This window comes from Acipenser ruthenus, chromosome 1, assembly GCF_902713425.1.
Source record: "Acipenser ruthenus chromosome 1, fAciRut3.2 maternal haplotype, whole genome shotgun sequence".
Taxonomy (NCBI): domain Eukaryota; kingdom Metazoa; phylum Chordata; class Actinopteri; order Acipenseriformes; family Acipenseridae; genus Acipenser; species Acipenser ruthenus.
In genome coordinates, this window is record NC_081189.1 from 113,792,215 (window position 1) to 113,811,632 (window position 19,418).

At 42.3% G+C, this 19,418-nt stretch overlaps 1 protein-coding gene across 1 annotated transcript; it reads right to left on the reverse strand.

Annotated features, from left to right (window-relative positions):
* Window positions 1-8,261: 8,261 nt before the first annotated feature.
* LOC117420866 (mannosyl-oligosaccharide glucosidase-like) lies at window positions 8,262-17,235 on the reverse strand. Its single transcript, XM_034034579.3, has 5 exons — window positions 17,065-17,235; window positions 16,002-16,406; window positions 15,481-15,704; window positions 14,777-14,970; window positions 8,262-13,757 (listed from the first exon to the last, which is right to left on the reverse strand). The coding sequence occupies exons 2-5, from the start codon at window positions 16,384-16,386 to the stop codon at window positions 11,984-11,986; spliced, it is 2,577 nt and encodes an 858-aa protein (XP_033890470.3). The 5' UTR covers window positions 16,387-16,406; window positions 17,065-17,235; the 3' UTR covers window positions 8,262-11,983.
* Between the last annotated feature and the right edge of the window lie 2,183 nt (window positions 17,236-19,418).

A 19,418-nucleotide genomic window follows, 5' to 3' on the forward strand; every position in this document is an offset into this window, starting at 1 on the left:
TTAAGTGGAACAGTTGAAAAGAAGCTGGATAAATTTGGGGACATCATCTACGCATATGGAAGTGAGAGGTTTGGAGTTGAAAAAAGGAAGGAAAAAGTACAAACCATTCCTGGAAAGTCTAGACGGCAGCAGGAGATTGAACGCTTAGTTAGAGAAAGGAGGCAGCTGAGGAACCAATGGAGAAGAGCAGAACAAAGTCAGAAGGAGGGACTCAATCTCTTACAAAGGGTCATAAAAGATAAGCTTGCAACATTGCGCAGAGCTGAGCGCCTACGGAAACACTACAAAAAGAAGGAGCGTGCGAGAGCTAACTTTTATAAAGACCCATTCAAATTTGTAAAGAAGTTATTCACCAGTGAGAAGAATGGCACACTAAAAGCATCTAAGGTTGAGCTGGAGAGATATTTGGAGGAAACACATACAGATTAAAAAAGGCAGGAGCCTATGTCAATTCCGTCAGACATCCCACCTATCAATCCACCAGAATACCAAATGGAGGACTGTGCACCTAAGTTGAAAGAAATAGAGCAAGCTGTGAAAAAAGCAAGGGCTTCATCATCTCCAGGGCCTAATGGAGTTCTGTACAGAGTGTACAAGAGTGCTTCAGGAGTTCTACGAATTCTGTGGAAATTGATGAAAGTGGCATGGGAAAAACAGGTTGTACCAAGAGCATGGCGCCGAGCAGGTGGAGTCTTTATACCTAAAGAAAAAGATTCTACAAGCATCAGTCAGTTTCGTCCCATTTCCCTATTAAACGTAGAAGGCAAGATTTTCTTCAGCATTATTGCTCAGAGATTGTCAGCTTACCTATTAAAGAACTGCTTCATTGACACTTCAATACAAAAAGCGGGCATTCCAGGTTTCCCAGGTTGCTTAGAACACATCAATGTGATCTGGCAACAAATTCAATCAGCTAAAAAGGAGAGGAAGGAGCTCCATGTGACATTCCTGGGTTTGGCTAATGCATATGGTTCAGTGCCACATGAACTACTTTGGGCTGCATTTGATTTTTTCAGTGTACCGATGACAATAACAAATTCAGTGAAAGCCTATTTTGGAGATTTGCAATTCAGTTTTTCAACTTCAGAATTCAGCACTACATGGCAATGCCTAGAGGTTGGAATAATGGCAGGATGCACCATTTCTCCACTGGCTTTTACCATGGCAATGGAAGTAATCATTAGGGCATCAAAATGGGTAGTAGGAGGAGAGCGCTTGGCTTCTGGAATGCGACTACCACCAATTCGAGCATACATGGATGACATGACAACCATGACTACAACAGTAGCCTGCACTAATCGATTATTGGGCAAATTAACCAATAACATTGAATGGGCACGAATGCAATTCAAGCCCACTAAATCAAGGAGCATCTCTATAATTAAAGGCAAAGTAGTAGATAAAACATTCTTCATTAATGGTGAGGCAATACCAACAGTGTCTGAGAAGCCAGTGAAGAGTCTTGGGAGATGGTACGACGGGGATCTAAAGGACACAGTTCGTGTGGGAGAAGTTAGACAACAAGGAGTGGAAGGGTTGAAGAGCATAGACAGCTGCGCTCTACCAGGTAAACTAAAACTCTGGTGCTTTCAGTTTGGTCTACTGCCGAGGTTGCTGTGGCCACTGACTGTGTACGAGGTTTCTTTGACAACAGTAGAGAAGCTGGAAGCTTTAATCAGTTCATACATCAGGAAATGGTTGGGAGTTCCACGCTGCCTCAGCAGAGTGGGACTTTATGGTAAAGGAATACTGCAGCTACCAGTCTCTGCTCTAACCGAGGAGTTTAAGTGCGCCAAGGTCAGATTGGAAATGACATTAGTAGAGTCACGCGATAAATGCGTAAGGGAGGCAGCACCTGTGTTGAAAACTGGAAGAAAGTGGGCGGCAAAGAAAGCTGTGGAAGATGCAAAGGCTGCCCTTCGAATTGGTGATATCATGGGGCAAGTTCAGCATGGAAGAGGGGGTCTTGGTTTCAGTTCAACTCCTCCTACATGGCACAAGGCGGCCCCAGCTCAAAGAAGGAAGCTGGTAGTCAACGAGGTGCAAAAGCAGGAGGAGAGGATGAGGTGTATAAAGGCCATTTCCCAGGCCAAACAGGGAGAATGGATGAGATGGGAGAGTGTGGAACAACGCAAGATTGGCTGGCAAGACCTATGGTCAATGGAACAGAGCAGGATCAGTTTCCTCATCAGGTCAACATATGATGTTCTCCCATCACCACAAAACCTAAACCTCTGGGTAGGAGAGGATCCCTCATGTCCTTTGTGTTCATCACCTGCAACATTAAGGCACATTTTGACAGGATGTAAGGTGGCTCTTAGCCAAGGACGGTTTACTTGGCGCCATGACCAGGTGCTGCGATGTTTGGCCTTAGCATTGGAAGACAAGCGTAACATGACCAATAAGTTGCCACCTGTTCCATCAAAACATTACACACAAAAGACAACATTCCTCCACCCAGGAGAGCAACCACCAAGAAAAGGTGTTAAAACCAATCCTCGCCCAGGACAACTGGAAGCTGCTAGAGACTGGAAAATGCTGGCAGATGTTGGTCAACGGCTTATTTTTCCACCTGAGATTGCCACCACTAACCTTCGACCAGATATTGTCTTGTGGTCTGGATCAGCACGCCTTGTTCACCTGGTAGAGTTAACAGTGCCATGGGAGGATGCTGTAGATGAGGCGTATGAGAGGAAGAAACTGCGGTATGCTCAACTAGCCACTGAAGCGGAACAGCGAGGATGGAGAGTTCGGGTTTACCCAGTGGAAGTGGGTTGTCGAGGATTTGTGGCACACTCTACAACCCGGTTTCTCAGAGACGTCGGATTCAGTGGCCAAGAGTTGCGTCGCACAGTGAAGAACTTATCTGAAGCAGCAGAGAGGAGCAGCAACTGGCTGTGGTTGAGACGGAAAGATTCTGGCTGGGGACAGGTAAGTAAGCTGGGCTGAGTTGAGTGGGGGACGGAGGGGGGTGATGCTGGGACGCCAGAATCACCGTCGAGCCCTCTTGAGGTGTCGTGGGCTAGTCGACGAAACACTGAGGATGGAAGGTGCCCACTTGAAAACCCCAGAGACGTACCCTACTTAGCTCAATCCAGACGGTTGTCATGCTGATGCGCTGGGGAGGCCGCACTTTGGTTGATCCCCGGAGCCAGCATCGCAGCCGTTGTGTGTGCTGATGCGCCAGGGAGGCAAAATAAGCTGATCCCTGGAGCCAGCATTACACTTCAGCCATTAACACCAGACAGAAGGATATCTACATCATCATATGGAAGGAAACGTAAATGGATGGAGACGCATATGGATCACATTAGTTTACTGTAAAGCTACGTCTTAGTTGGTGCTTATCTTGGCGAGAGCCGAGTTCAAATCAGCATGAAGTTTTAACATCTACTCTCGTGTAATGGAAATCATGGCGCTGCAAAATGCTGTGGTAGCAGTTTTGGTTCAGGGTGCCACTCACTCTGTGCAAGTCGCCGACTCTGGATCCAGCAAAAGAGCCCCAGACTATCACGCTTCCTCCTCCATGTTTGACAGTTGGTGTCACACACAGAGGAACCATCCTTTCGCCTACTCAACGGCGTACAAAAACCCTGCGTGATGAACCGAAGATTTCAAATTTTGATTCATCGGTCCATAAGACCTTCTTCCAGTCTTCAGTAGTCCACTGGCGGTGCTTCATGGCCCAGGCAATGGCTTTCTTACTGCCACTCGACCTGTCAAACCTGCAGCTCGAAGTCTTCTCTTCACAGTTGAAACTGAGACTTGCTTACTTCGACCAGTGTTAAGCTGTGCTTGAAGCTGTTGTCCTGTGAGCCGCCTATCACGCAAGCTGTTGACTCTCAGAAACTTATCTTCTGATTCTGTCGTGGCTTTGGGTCTGCCAGACCTCTTCCTGTCAGAGTTTCCTCCAGTTTCCAAGTGCCTTTTGATGGTGTAGGAAACTGTACTCACTGACACCTTGGCTTTCTTTGCAATTTCTCTAAAGGAAAGACCTACACTTTTAAGGGTTATAATGGTCTGTCTGTCTTCCTTTGTTAATTGCCTTTTTCTCGCCATTATGAGAGTAATATACTACTTCCTGCAGTACAATACTGTCCAAATAATGCTTAAGAGGGTGTAGTAACACAGTCTGTTCCAACACTGCTTTTATACAGACAAAGGGTTTGTAAGTAATCAACAAAAGTTGGGACACCTGTAGGAATTGTTAGCATCAACTTTCAAAGCTTAATTTACTTCCATTGCTGCAGAACAGCTGTAAGTTGTTAACACATTACTTGTTCCCTGAAAAAGGCCTTTTTGTATAACTCTGAAATGTACATTATTTTTCAGTTTTTGGTAACCTAAACTTTTTTTTTAACCTCTGGCAGTTTACCGCTTACCTTTGTACCATTTCAGGTTATTCACTGGACTTGAACTGCTTAAATTTCAATAAAAACTGGAAAAATGGGGGTGTTCTAAAACTTTTGACCGGTAGTGTATATATAAAAAATCAGCTAATTGTTGGTTAGTTCCCAGTCTCCTGCGAATGAACACCACAGCAGGTATAACTGGTTACTGACTAAAGGTTAACAAGGACGGGGTCGTTTCTATATACCAAACCGACGTCGTATAAGGTGAATACAACATCAGGAGCAGAATATACGAGTCAGTTTTTCCATATAACGACAGCCAAACAAGTTGATCGTATTACCTGTCGAATTCCACCGACACCACTTCCCGTAAAAATACGGGATTTTCTGGGTTGTGGACAAAACCGGGTCATTTAACGCATAAGGTTTACTTAAGACATCGGCAGAGACAACTACAGCGACAGAGAGCATCAGCAAATATAAACTTCAGCTGAAGATGTGTGCGATGATTTCACAGCTGGGACATGAGATGGCAAAGTGTCACATCCACCTGGAACACCATCAGTAGTAGACGTCCCCAAAATTCTCTCTTCTGCAGATAGATCGTAGCAGGGTGGGGGGCCTCTGTCTGTTTTCTCACTCTCACATCTCCACTGCTGATGTTTTTTAAGGGTTAAGCGAATATAATATGTCCATTTCTTTTTTGCTTGCACCCACGTTACAGTCCTCCCAGCAGCAACAGCACTCATTTTATTTGCTATCTCTGTCCATTTGTTTTTTTTTTTGCTAAAAAAGTTATTCTGTTCAGTTTTTAAAATAATTCCTTATTATTTACAACTTCATCTAACAGCACGTGGAAGCTGGGCTGCTAAAATGCTTACTTTTTGGGCCATGTTTTTTTTTTCTGATTCCATCATCCCTCGTCTCCAAACACATACCACATTCCCTTAGGAATGAATATCCTTTTATTTAAACGGTTTAATGTGTCACATGTGTTCTGACAGGTGTAATTACTATATGGTGGATATTATCTTTTTATTAATTACTATTTTTATTTAGGTTTTTTATTATATTTTTATTGTCATCTTTTTTTATGTCTCTCTGTTGTATTGAATTGTTTTAATGTTAAGCGCTTTGTGAAGGCGGCCCACCTTGAAAGACGGTATACAAAATCTTGATTGATTGATTGATGGTTATAAGAACATAAGAAAGTATATAAACAAGAAGAGGCCATTCAGTCCATCTTGCTCGTTTGGTTGTTAGTAGCTTATTGATCCCAGAATCTCATCAAGCAGCTTCTTGAAGGATCCCAGGGTGTCAGCTTCAACAACTTTACTGGGGAGTTGGTTCCAGACCCTCACAATTCTCTGTATAAAAAAGTGCCTCCTATTTTCTGTTCTGAATGCACAGTGTTCGCCACTCCTCCTATTTTTGTGTCGTCTGCAAATTTAACAAGTTTGCTTACTACACCAGAATCTAAATCATTAATGTAGATTAGGAATAGCAGAGGACCTAATACTGATCCCTGTGGTACACCACTGGTTACCTCACTCCATTTTGAGGTTTCTCCTCTAATCAGTACTTTCTGTTTTCTACATGTTAACCACTCCCTAATCCATGTGCATGCATTTCCTTGAATCCCTACTGCGTTCAGTTTGAGAATTAATCTTTTATGCGGGACTTTGTCAAAAGCTTTCTGGAAATCTAAATAAACCATGTCATATGCTTTGCAATTATCCATTGTCAATGTTGCATCCTCAAAAAAGTCAAGCAGGTTAGTTAGACACGATCTCCCTTTCCTAAAACCATGCTGACTGTCTACCAGGATATTGTTACCATATAGGTAATTTTCCATTTTAGATCTTATTAAAGTTTCCATAAGTTTACATGTAATAGAAGTCAGGCTTATTGGTCTGTAGTTACCTGTTTAACTATAACGCTACGTAATACAATCTTTGTGAATGGCGCACAACCAAACGACTACATTATATGTGTATATATACAATTACAGTCATAAAGGTTAGTTGCAAATGTGTTTTAGGACATTTAATACAGTACTATATGTCTTCTACACAATTTCCCAGACCATTCGAAATTGCGGTGCATATTTGCCAGGTAATATGGTGCTCTAGCCTCCCTGTTGTATTCAAACGCGAAAGCAATTAAGATCCGACAAGTTTATAGAAACACACGAGACCCCGTGGTGTTCAGAGGTGAGGAGTGGTTGAAAGACTTGTCGTGTTTACACATAAAACCTTGTGATATAGAAACGAGCCCCAGGTCTTCATCTGCTTACAATGCATGGTGATAATTAGGCTTTAATTGCTGTATGTTACAGTTTTCTGAAGAGTTTCAATTTATTTCAATCATATTTCAATATTTTGAAATAATTTCTTATTTCAGCAAAATGTATTTAATTATTTTCAAATACTACTTTCTACAATTTGTATTTAATTATTTTCCAAATAATAGTTAATTTCTGTAAAATGTATTTAATTATTTTCAAATAAGTAACTTTTCACAAACCATATTTATAACTCATTGTCCCAGGTCTGATGGATATACCCATGTACATTATGATAGATGGATATCATAATACTACTGTAAATCATATTTCTATATTAAGAACAATTGCAATAAAAGAGGAAAGATGTACCGCATATATGAATGCAAGTTATTGTATGTACCTACACAATTTGTATTATTTCATGGATTGGAATTGGAATTAAAGGAAATATAATTGGAATTGAATTGGAACTGAAGGCAATAGAATTGGAAGTGGAGTTGGAATTGAATATTTATGGGTGGAATTGGAATTGACCAGATTGAATTGAGGTGATGGTGGAATTGGAATTGAATTGAAAAAAAGGAATTGACCCCAACTCTGAGGGCCAGAATATCATTAAATCTGAAGTCCATTCGAAAAGTAAACCTTCCAACAGCCCCAAAATATCAGTATAGGAAGAAGCTAAGGATCTAGGGGACAACTGGGGAGTGACAGCAGAGGTTGAGAAAGCAATAACAGATTTACTGAATGAATACATCAATGGGAACATCAAAAACATGCCCCCCTGGTTACAGACAGTCCACATGATATGCTAGATTAATTTAGATTGAATAAGTACCAAGAGAACCAGTGGCTTTCAAGAACAAAACATGACGTGGTTTAGGAGGAAATTTCTCAAGAGCACATAAAGAAACGTGGGAAATTAGATCTCGTCCACTGCCAGAGATCCATAAAGACAGGAGCTGTCCCGGCTGAGTGGCGCTTAGGCAGAACAGGGAAATTACAGACCAATTTCAACAGAGGCACACAGGAGGGGACAGCTGGAAAATCAGCAGAGACAGATAGGTCAGGGGCTTGGCGACAGTTATATTTTTTTTCAGTTAGTGGCAAGCGCATTGCACGTTATTGCTGCTGAATCATTGGGATCCTTTAAAAACTGACCAGATAAAGTTACGTATTTATGGGCTGAATGGTTTCCTCTTGTCGGAAAATGGTCTTAAATTATTACTGAGTATTAGTGGCTCAGAATAGAAGTTATGGACAACTGTTACCCTTTCATGACCCATCAGAGTGGTGCAGCTGTGCATTAACTGCTGTGCTCCCTGCAATTAACAATCTGTTTAACAAAATACCTGTGCTAAGAGGTCCACATTGATTAATGAAGGTGATACACTATTCATATGAAGATAATTTTGTTACAAATGTCATCTTGGTAATCAAATTACTGTCACAACCAATACTTAATATTTTTCAAATACTTTAATATATACTTTAAAGACACACACAGAGATGGCTGGTTTTTCGAAAATCCGCCGCCTTTCACCAATTTAAAAAGCACAAAGAAAAGCAGGTTCACTACATTGGATTTGAATATGTGAAATGAGAACATAACACAATCCACACTCGTTCAACATCTTTTATTTTCAATTTTTTGAATTACAGATTTTACAAAACAAAGTCAAGCCCTGCTCATTACGGGTTGTTTTTCAATCACACTGACAGTACCATAGCTGCTCGGAGAACAGAGCTTTTCAGTCTCACATGTCTTTACCGGCACTAATCCACATTGAATTAAAACAATCGAAATACAACACACATATACAAAAAAATGTAAATACCTGAGCTCAAATGTTTTTACTGTTAAACATATCCTACAGCAGTGGTTCTCAAACTGAGTTCTGAAGAGATTGCCCAGGGGGTCCGCAAAATATTACGGGTGGAAAGAAAATTCCCACCACACATCTGCTTGCCTACCGAGTAAAACAGGCAAATCTACTCTTTCTGTTTACACAGCGTGGTATTCCTAGACAGTGCATGTGTAGCGGGGCTGGTTGAATGACTACTGGTGATGTCACTCCCTGGTAACAGCTATAGCACCTCGGCCTGCCTTGGCTCTTTTAGCAAATCGAGGTCCGGCAATAAAAAAAGGTTTGAGAACCTCTGTCCTGGAGCAGTATTTCGATGGACAGATTATTAACATGGGTGGGCCACTGGATTTGCAACATCCCCACACACTTTGCTTGCTCTCAGTGGCAATTCGAGCTTCATGCCCAATAAAGCCAACACAGTAAAACAAAGATCCATGTCTGTCTTTGTGACACCAATCAAGCCAGAACACTACCATCTGCACATGGCCTGCAACTCAGAACTGCCATTAAATCCATCCAGTCATTTCTCTTAGGCCATGGAAAAGGAAACATGTAAACAGAGAACAATATTGGAGATAAGCAATGTAGAGATGATACGCTTCAATAATTTTAAACTGTATGACAACTTAATTAGTGATTATGCATCTCAATTGAATCTATACAAATATGCACATTGTGCTGGGTACATTTTACTGAGTTCCTGGGTTGCTATTGGTACCACAAATACTATCAATGATCCAGATGTGCCTGCAGTTTCAGAACAGTACAGAGCCCTCAGCAAACAAAACAGTATCTGGTGCTGAGAGCGGTCTAAAATCATTGGAGAAATGTGACCAGATAGGACTTATTTCACTGACTAAAATTAAATCAGACAATATAACAGGCCAGTAATACCCGTATATGCAAAAACAAACCTTTAACCACAAGGTAATTAAAATACAAATTACAGTAAACGTTTTGGGTCGTGTCTGGTCATCATAGTCACATTTTAATGCTAACATTAAAAAACATGCACACACGGGATCCCGAGTGGCACATCCAGTAAAAGTGCAGGATGCGCCCTATAGTCCGGACGTCACGAGTTCGAGTCCAGGCTATTCCTTTGCCGACCGAGGACGGGAGCTCCCAGGGGGCGGCGCTCAATTGGCCGAGCATCGCCTTGGGGGGGAGGGTTAGGTCGGCCAGGGTGTTCTCGGCTCACCGCGCACCAGCGACTCCTGTAGTCTGGCCGGGCGCCTGCGGGCTTACCTGTAAGCTGCCCGAGAGCTGCGTTGTCCTCCAACGCTGTAGCTCTTGGGTGGCTGCATGGTGAGTCCGCAGTGTGAAAAAAAGCGGTCGGCTGACGGCACACGCTTCGGAGGACAGTGTGTGTTCGTCTTCGCCCTCCTGAGTCAGCGCAGAGGTGGTAGCGGTGAGCTGAGCATAATAAAATAATTGGCCATTCCAAATTGGGAGAAAAATAATAAAAATAATTGGCAACGACTAAATTTAAAAAAAAACAAAAAACATGCACACGCACACACACACACACAACAAATACTGCCTGGCATGTTCAGAGTTAAAAATAACGTTGTGGTAGGATTTTCAAAAATCTAAATGGGATATGTTCATTTTTCTTCAGTGTAAAGTAACTATATACATCAGCCTCTTTCCTTTCTATAAAACGAATTACAATTAACTTGCAGCATGTGCACATAAAATGTATTCTCTTGGTCATTTGCTTTCATTGGGATTGCAAATCCTGTTATTATTATTTAGTCATTTAGCAGACGCTTTTATCCAAAGCGACTTACAGAGACTAGGGCGATGAACTATGCATCAACAACTGCTGCTGCAGAATCACTTACAATAGGACCTTGGTTTTATATTTAATCCGAAGGACGGAGCACAAGGAGGTTAAGGGACTTGCTCAGAGTCACATACAGCGAGTCGGTGGCTGAGCTGGGGATTGAACCTGGAACCTCCTGGTAACAAGCCCCTTTCATTAACCACTTGACCACCAAGCCTCTTGTGAGATAACGTTACAAAGGCTTCCAGTCACAGCAAAGCTTGTCACTGAATGACTGTCACGCATAGGGCAGAACATTCAATATTTATTTAAAATCTAGGACCTTAAAAAGGCAAGTCCAAAACCCTCGTCACACAATGCTGTAGCTATAGGTAGAGAACTGGGTGAATGTACTGTAATGTACTTCGAGATATTCGACTCCCTCACTAGGGTAAGAACCTCAGCCTCTGGTCTTACACTTTATCCACATAGAAGACTGGCACCTCTTCGTACACATAATTCACTCTCCCTTTAGCTTAATGGACATTGACTCATTTTTTATATATATATATATGATAACATAAAGGCCACAATCTGTCAAAGAGTTTTCACCCCATTATGTAATTTTTCACCATTTTATTAAAGGAAAAAAACACAAGCACCATTACAAAATGAGTGCGAAACAACTTCAGAAGATGTTATGGCATTCAGGTTTCAAGATGCAGGTTCACTAAAGGGCTTTTCACACTAGCCAACAGCAAGCGCTTACACGTTGCCAGTTTCAACCCGAGATGAAACTGTTGTACTGGGGTGAACTCACTCCTGACAGAAAGTAAGGTTGAGAATTTTCAACCCAGGACAAAGCGCACACCTCAGGTTGAAAAATTCAACGTGAATGCAACAGGGTTACGCTCGCCTCGGGTTGAAAACGCGCATAACAGTAGCCAAAAACAAACGTCAAGGGGCAAGGTTCACAGACCCGCGCGCAGTTGTAAATAAAAAAAAATAAAAAAAATGGCAAGAGTGTTATGGAGCGATGATATGGTCTGGGAGTTGCTCAGTCTTTGGGCAAATGGAACAAAAATAAACTTAGAAGTAGCATCCGGGATTGTGATTGTTGTCGTAGTAACCTGAAAAGGTTACGTCTTGCATGGAGCACACGTTGCCAGCGCCTCCTCCAAGCTTGTTGTACACAAGCCCTCCTTCGCAAAATAATCAAAAGAAATTAAAGCCATGTCGGGAGCCATGTAGATATTTACTTCTGCCACTGTGTTTGAAACGGGTTGAAAATATACAGTGTGAAACGGTCACATCCACCCGAGAATTGTAGAGAACGGCAAATGTGAATGGATGCAGGGCTGAACTCAGGGGGAGTCACCCCGGGCCACCCCGTGTCGACTCAACCCGGGTTTTGGTGGTGTCATGTGAAAAGCCCTTAAGTTTTGTTACTGTGATTATTAGCTCAATAGGATAATCATCATGATAAAAAGAGCTCTTAAAGATTCTTTACAAAAGAGCTTAAGAAAAATAATCATTTTTGAAAAAAAAAGAAAAAACTGTATTGAGATATTCCAGATGATTATAATGGAAGAAACTGAAGACAAACATTTGAGAGAAATATTGTGACACAGGATCTTGGATAGAAAATGTTGATTTAAAAAAAAAAAAAAAAAAAAGAAAAAAAAAAAACATCCCAGTAAAGCCTGTTTCAATACTGCTCTGCCATCATTAACACACACAAAGCAGACCAGCCGGTAAAAGGATGGCTTCCCTGCCCCTTCCCTGTACTGTCATTGTACTGTTCCCAGATATAACCGGTCTCCATGTATTGACTGTAAACGTTCTCGATGATATTAGTCCTCAGCTCTTGATACAGCGATGCCGACTTTTCTTTATACGGCCCCTCAGTATTGGCATAGTAATGCAGTGCCCTGACAGCTAGGTAGTTAATGTTGATCCATATCGGCCCACGCCAATAAGGGGCATCGTGCTCCGTGTTCCGCTTCATGAACAGCGGGTCGGACTTTGAAAGGGAGCGCAGTCCATACCGGGTCCAGAGCTTCTGGTCATCCCGCATGTCCTTGAGTATGTGCTCCAGCTTGGGAGAATCTGGCTGCAGGATCTGCAGCAGAAAAGGAAAGAGGCTGACGTAGCCCAATGAGTTGACATACTGCAGCTTGGGGGCTTTGCGGACAGAGCGCACTAGCCTGGCAGTCGGAAACTGGTGCCTTGGCTGGCCGGGAGGGACATAGACCTTCTCCCGCTGGAGGGCCACCAACTGAGTGTGGTTCCCGTAGTCTGCGAAGGTCTTGAGCTGCTCGGACCAGTGGAGCTCCTCCAGCACAGAGTTGTCACTCAGAATCTGGTGTGTCTTTTCATAGTCCTGATGGGGCTCCCCCAGCAGCTTGGCGACATCTGCCATGATTCCAGAAGCCAGGGCCATCCAACAGTGAAGGTCCACGTGCCTCTCGTCCTGGGAAGGGTGTGAGGCCCTGGGGTAGTCGTCCAGACCTGACGTGAGGGTCTTAGGGTTGAGGAACAGGTTGGTGTCCTTGTCCCGCCCTCTCCATCGGTAGGAGTTGGGGACGGGTCCCACCTGGGTGGTGTTATACCACTCAAACCAAGTCTGGAGCCTGGGGAAGAGTCTCTTTAAGTAGGCTTTGGTGTCCTTATCTGCCTCTTCTCCTCCTTTTGCCACAAAACTGACAACGAGCTTCTGCAAGGCCAGGAAGAGGGTGGGCGGGTTAGCGTTCTCGTTTCTCTGAACGATGAACTCCCCGGGAACTTTACTGCGAGCTTCGTCGTCCAGAATCTGCTCCCTGGGGATCCAGCCTTCCACGTTTATCATGTCCAGCCAGTGGGCGAGGGACTCCCTGGTGATCTGAGGATCCCACTTGTTGATGAGGAGCTGATGGAAGCCCTCATCCCAGAGGAAGCCCCGGGGGAAGAAGGAACGGGACGGGACGGCAGTAAATAAGGGGCCCTCGGGGTAAGCCAGTGGATACTCGTTGTATTTGGACTGAACAGCAGACTGCCCGTAGAAGTAGCCCATCCCACCCAGCATGTTGCTCAGCGCGGCTTTGCTGAACTTAATCTGAGCCGGCGTGTACCCTTTCCTGTGGAGGCCGAAGGTTTCTTCAAACTTTGCGTCAAAAGCTGATTTCCGTTTCTCCAGCTCCTCCGTTAAGACCTCTGCGGCCAGCTGATTGGGCCTGTCCCTGAAGCTGGCAGACTCGAAGAGCACCTCGATTTGGAAGGGGGCCTGCACAGTCACCTGGTGAACCACAAAGTCACTCTCCTTCCTGCTCTCCCCACGCTGCTGCTGCTGCTGCTGCGGAGGTGGGGGCTTGTATGTGTCCACTGCAATGTAGTGCCGCTTTTCACCAGAGGGGGGGTTGTACATGAACCTGCCACTCAGGCTGTTTTTGACTATATCTGTTAATTTCTCCAAGCCTGGACTGACAGTCTTAAGGTGGTTATAGCTGAAAATAAAAATTATAAGAATAAAACTAAAATTTATGAAGGAATATATTCCTACTCATTTTATTTTGAATTGCAATTACTAAAAGGGAACATTTAATAGAACAGAGGAATGTTATAACAGTAGTACTTTGTCATGGTACCTTACTAACTTCAACCTCTTTTAAGGCACATTAAATGCCTCTGTTTTGACTACAGTCATAACATTTGTCAGAATTGGGTGGACTTATGCCATAGCGAACCAAGTCAAAAACTGTACACTAACATCAAGCACAATGCTTTAGGCATATTCAATCAAGAACTGTGTTCTGGAATGAATTAATTAGCATTACTTAGCACTCCGTGTGAATTGTCTGATTTTGCTTGACTGTTTCAGGACCTGTCTCTGCCTCTGACTTACAGGGTTGAGAGCAGTTTTGCATCACAGTTTATTATATTTTACTTTTGGTTAAGAAAAAGGATCATCTTATGTTAGCACACATCACCTTTCCAGCGCATAAGAGAGTAAAAATGGCAATGGACCGTCCGGTTATTTTTCTCAGTGTATATGTTTCTTGGTCCAATCAAGTTCCTTTCTAATGAAATGTGTTTATCAATAACAGTCAGTATATATTATGGGCGATAATCTAAATGGCAAATGGTACAGAAAGACAGCACCAGTTACAGTTATTAACCCCATTATGCAAATACAGGCACAATTCATTGAAAGACATACAATAAATCGAATTTCTGTAAACTAATTAAAACAAATACAGCTAGACTGACACAATACTACTCAGTTTTATTGCAAAATCGGATTAGAAAACTTGACAGTTCTTGCAATTTATTTGTAAGGCCTGCTTTGGATGACAGGATTTTTATATACTGCTGCTGTGTAGTAGATGTGTCTCTCAATGATCTGACGCTGTTTTGAGGTGTTGGTTTGTGTAAATGGAGAAAGTATAAGTGCTCATGCATGTTCTAATGAATGGAAACAGAGCGCACTGGGTAACACCTTATCTCAGGTAAGATCCTCACATACCTGGCATACTTTGCAGTCGAGCTCTCCCCAGCTGAAGGTTTGCGGAAGGTGAGTTTGAACTGGCCCAGTTCCTCGGAGGATCCTGTCACTGAACCCAGGCGGTTCCTCTCTTCGATGTGTGCCTGCAGGGACCCCTGGCTGTCTGTAGCCACGTAGAACATCAGCGAGATCACTGGGGCCTGGGATGCGGGGCTCTGGCAGGGGTTAGTGAAAAAAAACAAAAGCAATGAGCAACGGTTTGCATTCTAAAATAAATCCAGTCCCAGCATTATTTTTGACTTACAAAAGTCCTGCAAGTAGGTGCGGAAAACACATGTACATCTTAAATAGGAGCTTCATACAAGCCTTAAAATGTTATTAACTTGGCACATTTTGGTTGCCCTTTAACTTCAAAACTGAACATCACAAATCTTTCACATAATAAAAGCACATTACAGAGGTTTTTTAAATTTATTTTATTGACATAGTTTAATTACCAATAATCCAGGCTTTAATTTATTTGTTTGTTTATTTATTTACTGTGTTCCCTTTCTATTTCACCGTTAGGTAATGTTTACAGTAAATTGTCATGTACTTTACTGCAGGAATGCCCTTCACTAATTTTCTCTTTTTTGATTTGCAACTCAGCTAGCAAAATAGCACAGGAGCACTGCACTGTCAGATCAGGACTGTGGAAAACTCGGGTAGCCCATATCATTCCTCACCTGCTGTTTGGCTGTGATCCTCCAGGTCCAGTCTCCTCCATGCTCCCCTCCTTGTCTCTTCACAAACTCTGTGGTTAAAGTGAAATCAGTGTCCCTGACCTCCTGGATCCCGAAGTCCATCCCGTCGTGCATCAGCCAGCCGTAGCTTTGCAGCTGGTCTCCTTGTTCGCAGGTGTGTCGCAGGTTCACATCCATCCCTCCAAACTGACGCATCCACATCAAACCTACACAATAAAGAGGATCCGTTACCAGGACAGGTCTGCTCTCATGCTATTTTGTGGTCCCACTAGTCATTTATACAAAGGTCTGCTGCCTTGCCTAGTTCACCAGGAGATGGACCCCTGAGAATTAACTGATGCTATGTACTATTTTGGAACTTACATATATAATTACCCAATTAGATTATGAATTGGTCATGTATTTTTTTTATAACTCTTAGTATTAATTTCCTTCAAATTATATATATATATATATATATATATATATATATATATATATATATATATATATATTTTTAGTACCTGTCACAACCGATTTGGGACTCCGCGTTTTCATCCCGAAATACACTTGAGGTCTGTAGGAGCCCCAGAAGAGATGAGGAGACACAGCCGGACTGGTGCTGTTAGGATCCAAGATTTTCGGGGAGGAATGAGGGGTAATGATCCTTCTGGCCATATAGGAGCGCATGTAAATGGCATAGAAGAACCAGATTAAACTAAATATGCAGAGGCCGATGGAAATGTTGATGAAGAGCTTTGCAATGTCCAGCTTCTTCTTCTTCTCTTTGCGGTGAAGGATGGAGTTCGCAATGTCTTTTTTCTTATCCTCCTTGCCATGAGGAACGGAATCGCTTCCATCTTTACTGCTATTGGAGATCACTCTCTTGCCATGCCTTTGCCTGCCCATCCTTCCCTTTAACTTAAAACCTGAAAAGAAACGCAGGTATTATTACATTACCACAAAGCGTTCACTGACAGTTTAAAAAAACTACTAATTGGGATGTTTGGATTAATTGAGCACAGAACATTCATGGAACAGTTTCCTAGTGGTGAAAAAAAAAAAAGAAAAAGAACCATATCATCCTATAATAGGATTTCAATCTTTCTACACCAAGTACCTATATATCATGTATACACCTACAAAATATTCATTTACACTATTTTGAGTTATGCTTAGTTGTTACCATGAGCTACACATCTGCAGTGTGAAAGACTTCCTGTTTCTTATAGGATTGAATACGATTTAGAAAATACTAGAAATATCTTTCAAGGTTCATAGAAGAAATCCTATAAGCATACCCTTAATTCAGTCTCAGTCATTTTTTGACTGTATTTTTTTTCAATTACTGTAAAACGTCTACGTTTTAACCAACAACATTTAATGTCTGGTGAAAATATAAAAATGCAATTTTGACAAAGACTGCAATGGTTTGTGTTCACACGATACCATACTGTTGATAAATGTGTTACGTTGAGATGCAGGTATTGTCACTGTATCTATAATACAGATACATTTTTAGGTTGCAGTATCTTTTTAAATGTTGTTGTTTTTTTAATTCGTTTTTAGTGAAATTGGGGCTCTCACCTCTATATCCAGCTACGTGTGCTCATCATCATGCTCTTCACTTCCTGCTCGGATCGCTCACACAGACGTGGAGCACCCACAACCCGCGCAAGCAAAATACGTCACGGCCACATACGCCGGGGAAGCAGAATGTTTCTGTCTGGTCAGATTCACAGGAATACGTTCAGAGGTTAGCGCTGACTAGATGTGTTGTTTGTTTGTTTGTTTGTTTTTCAATGTAACAATTAAACTGCCAACTCATGTCAGTAAAGCGTTTCAAAATAACAAACTCGGCATCAGTGGCGCATATTTTTGGCGTCACAATAGCTCCTGCGCTGAGAGTTGTCATGGTGGAAGAAAACACACGTCTGGGGTGGAAATAAGACTCTATTGCGTAGCAGTTCTGCCCATTCCAGGTTTTAATACGAGTTTGATTAGCCACAGTGTATAGGTAACAAGTTCAGTGTGTCTTATTAAACTCATAGTGAAACCAGTGGTGAATCAAACTGTAACCCTGAATATGAACCTAAGAGACACACTTTGACTTAAAAAAAAGGTGTTACCTATTTGAATTACTCATCTCCTGACCCTTTGTCAACAAAGTATTTCCAGTTCTATTCCAAACTGACCTCCCACTGCACTTGTCGTGGTCGTGAATTACCAGTAGAGGGCGCATGGTGCTTTCACATATCCCAGAATGATTCCTTGACAGGTTGAACAGCGTCCTGTCAGTGCTAACCATACAGGTACAGTCTGAACATTTTGCGTGGTAATTCCCGGTATTTTAGCATGTAATTTGTTTGACATTTAATCAAATTATGACACAGGTGTATTTTAAATAAACACTGAATGTTTTGCATAATAACTGTCTGTTTTATTTGGCTACAACAGCGCTATTACTGATTACTTTCAGTAGAAACCTAACTTTTCGAAGCAGATGTTGTTTTGGGTTTATTTATATGAGGGTGAGAGCGTCAGAATGAGGGTCACGAGGATTCTGTTCACTTAAATTGTAAAAGGTATAATAAATTATTCTGAGAACCTGTTGCCAATGCTGCTGCTTCAGTCCACACAAATAACACTGTGTAACAATTTTTTATTTTTTTTTTGGTTCCTGGGTAGTAAGTGTTATTTCCTAATTGCTTATGCCTCAAAAGTATAGAAAATGGCTATTATTCCCCACAAACTTTGCTTTTGTGACCAGGACAGTGATATTTTGAAATGTACCTATTTTCCAGAACATTCCAGATAGATTCAGTGCTGAGTAAACTTGGAGTAACTTCTAGAACTTTCTAGAACTTTCCAGTAATATAAATAGTAGTATAAATACAGGGGCCTTAAGCCCACCAGTTCAGTTTAGTTCCAGCTGCCTAAGTGGATACATATCTGCATTTTTCTGAGATGGCATCAAGGTCATAGGAGACTTCAAAATGGTGGCATTCCTGATGGGTCTCCAAGGCGGTTTTACCAAGTTTCCCTGCTATCTTTGCCTTTGGGACAGCAGGGACACCAAGGCACACTACCACAGGCGGGACTGGCCACAGCGGACCGAGTTCTCTGTGGGGAGGAACAACGTCAAGTGGGAGCCACTGGTGGACCCCCAGAAGGTGCTGATGCCACCACTGCACATCAAATTGGGCCTTATGAAACAATTTGTCAGAGCTCTAGATAAGGAGTCGGCAGCCTTCAAGTACCTTCAAGACTTCTTCCCTAAGCTGTCTGAGGCAAAGGTCAAAGCCAGTGTCTTCGTCGGACCACAGATAAAGAAGATCCTGGGGTGCAATTAATTCCCCAAGAAGCTCACTAGTAAGGAGAAAGCGGCTTGGAACAGCTTTGTCGCGGTGGTTCGGGGCTTCCTGGGCAATCACAAGGCCGAAAACTATGTGGAGCTGGTTGAGACTCTGGTGATGAACTACGGCACAATGGGCTGTAAGATGTCCCTCAAAGTCCATATCCTTGGTGCTCATCTTGATAAATTCAAGGAGAACATGGGAGCGTACTCGGAGGAGCAAGGCGAGCGCTTCCACCAGGATATACTGGACTTTGAACGCTGCTACCAAGGACAGTATAACGAGAACATGATGGGAGACTACATTTGGGGGCTGATTCGTGAAAGTGATTTACAGTATAATCATAAATCTCGAAAAACTACTCACTTCTAAATCTTTTGTAGTCATTTTTGTATTACTTTAGTATAAATACATGTTATTTTGGATTCATATGTTTTTTTTTCTGACTTTATGTGAACGAAAAGACACAAATTCGCCCGTTTTCTCATTGGAAATAGGTAAATTTCAAAATATCACTGTCCTGGTCACAAAAGCAAAGTTTGTGGGGAATAATACCCATTTTCTATACTTTTGAGGCATAAGCAA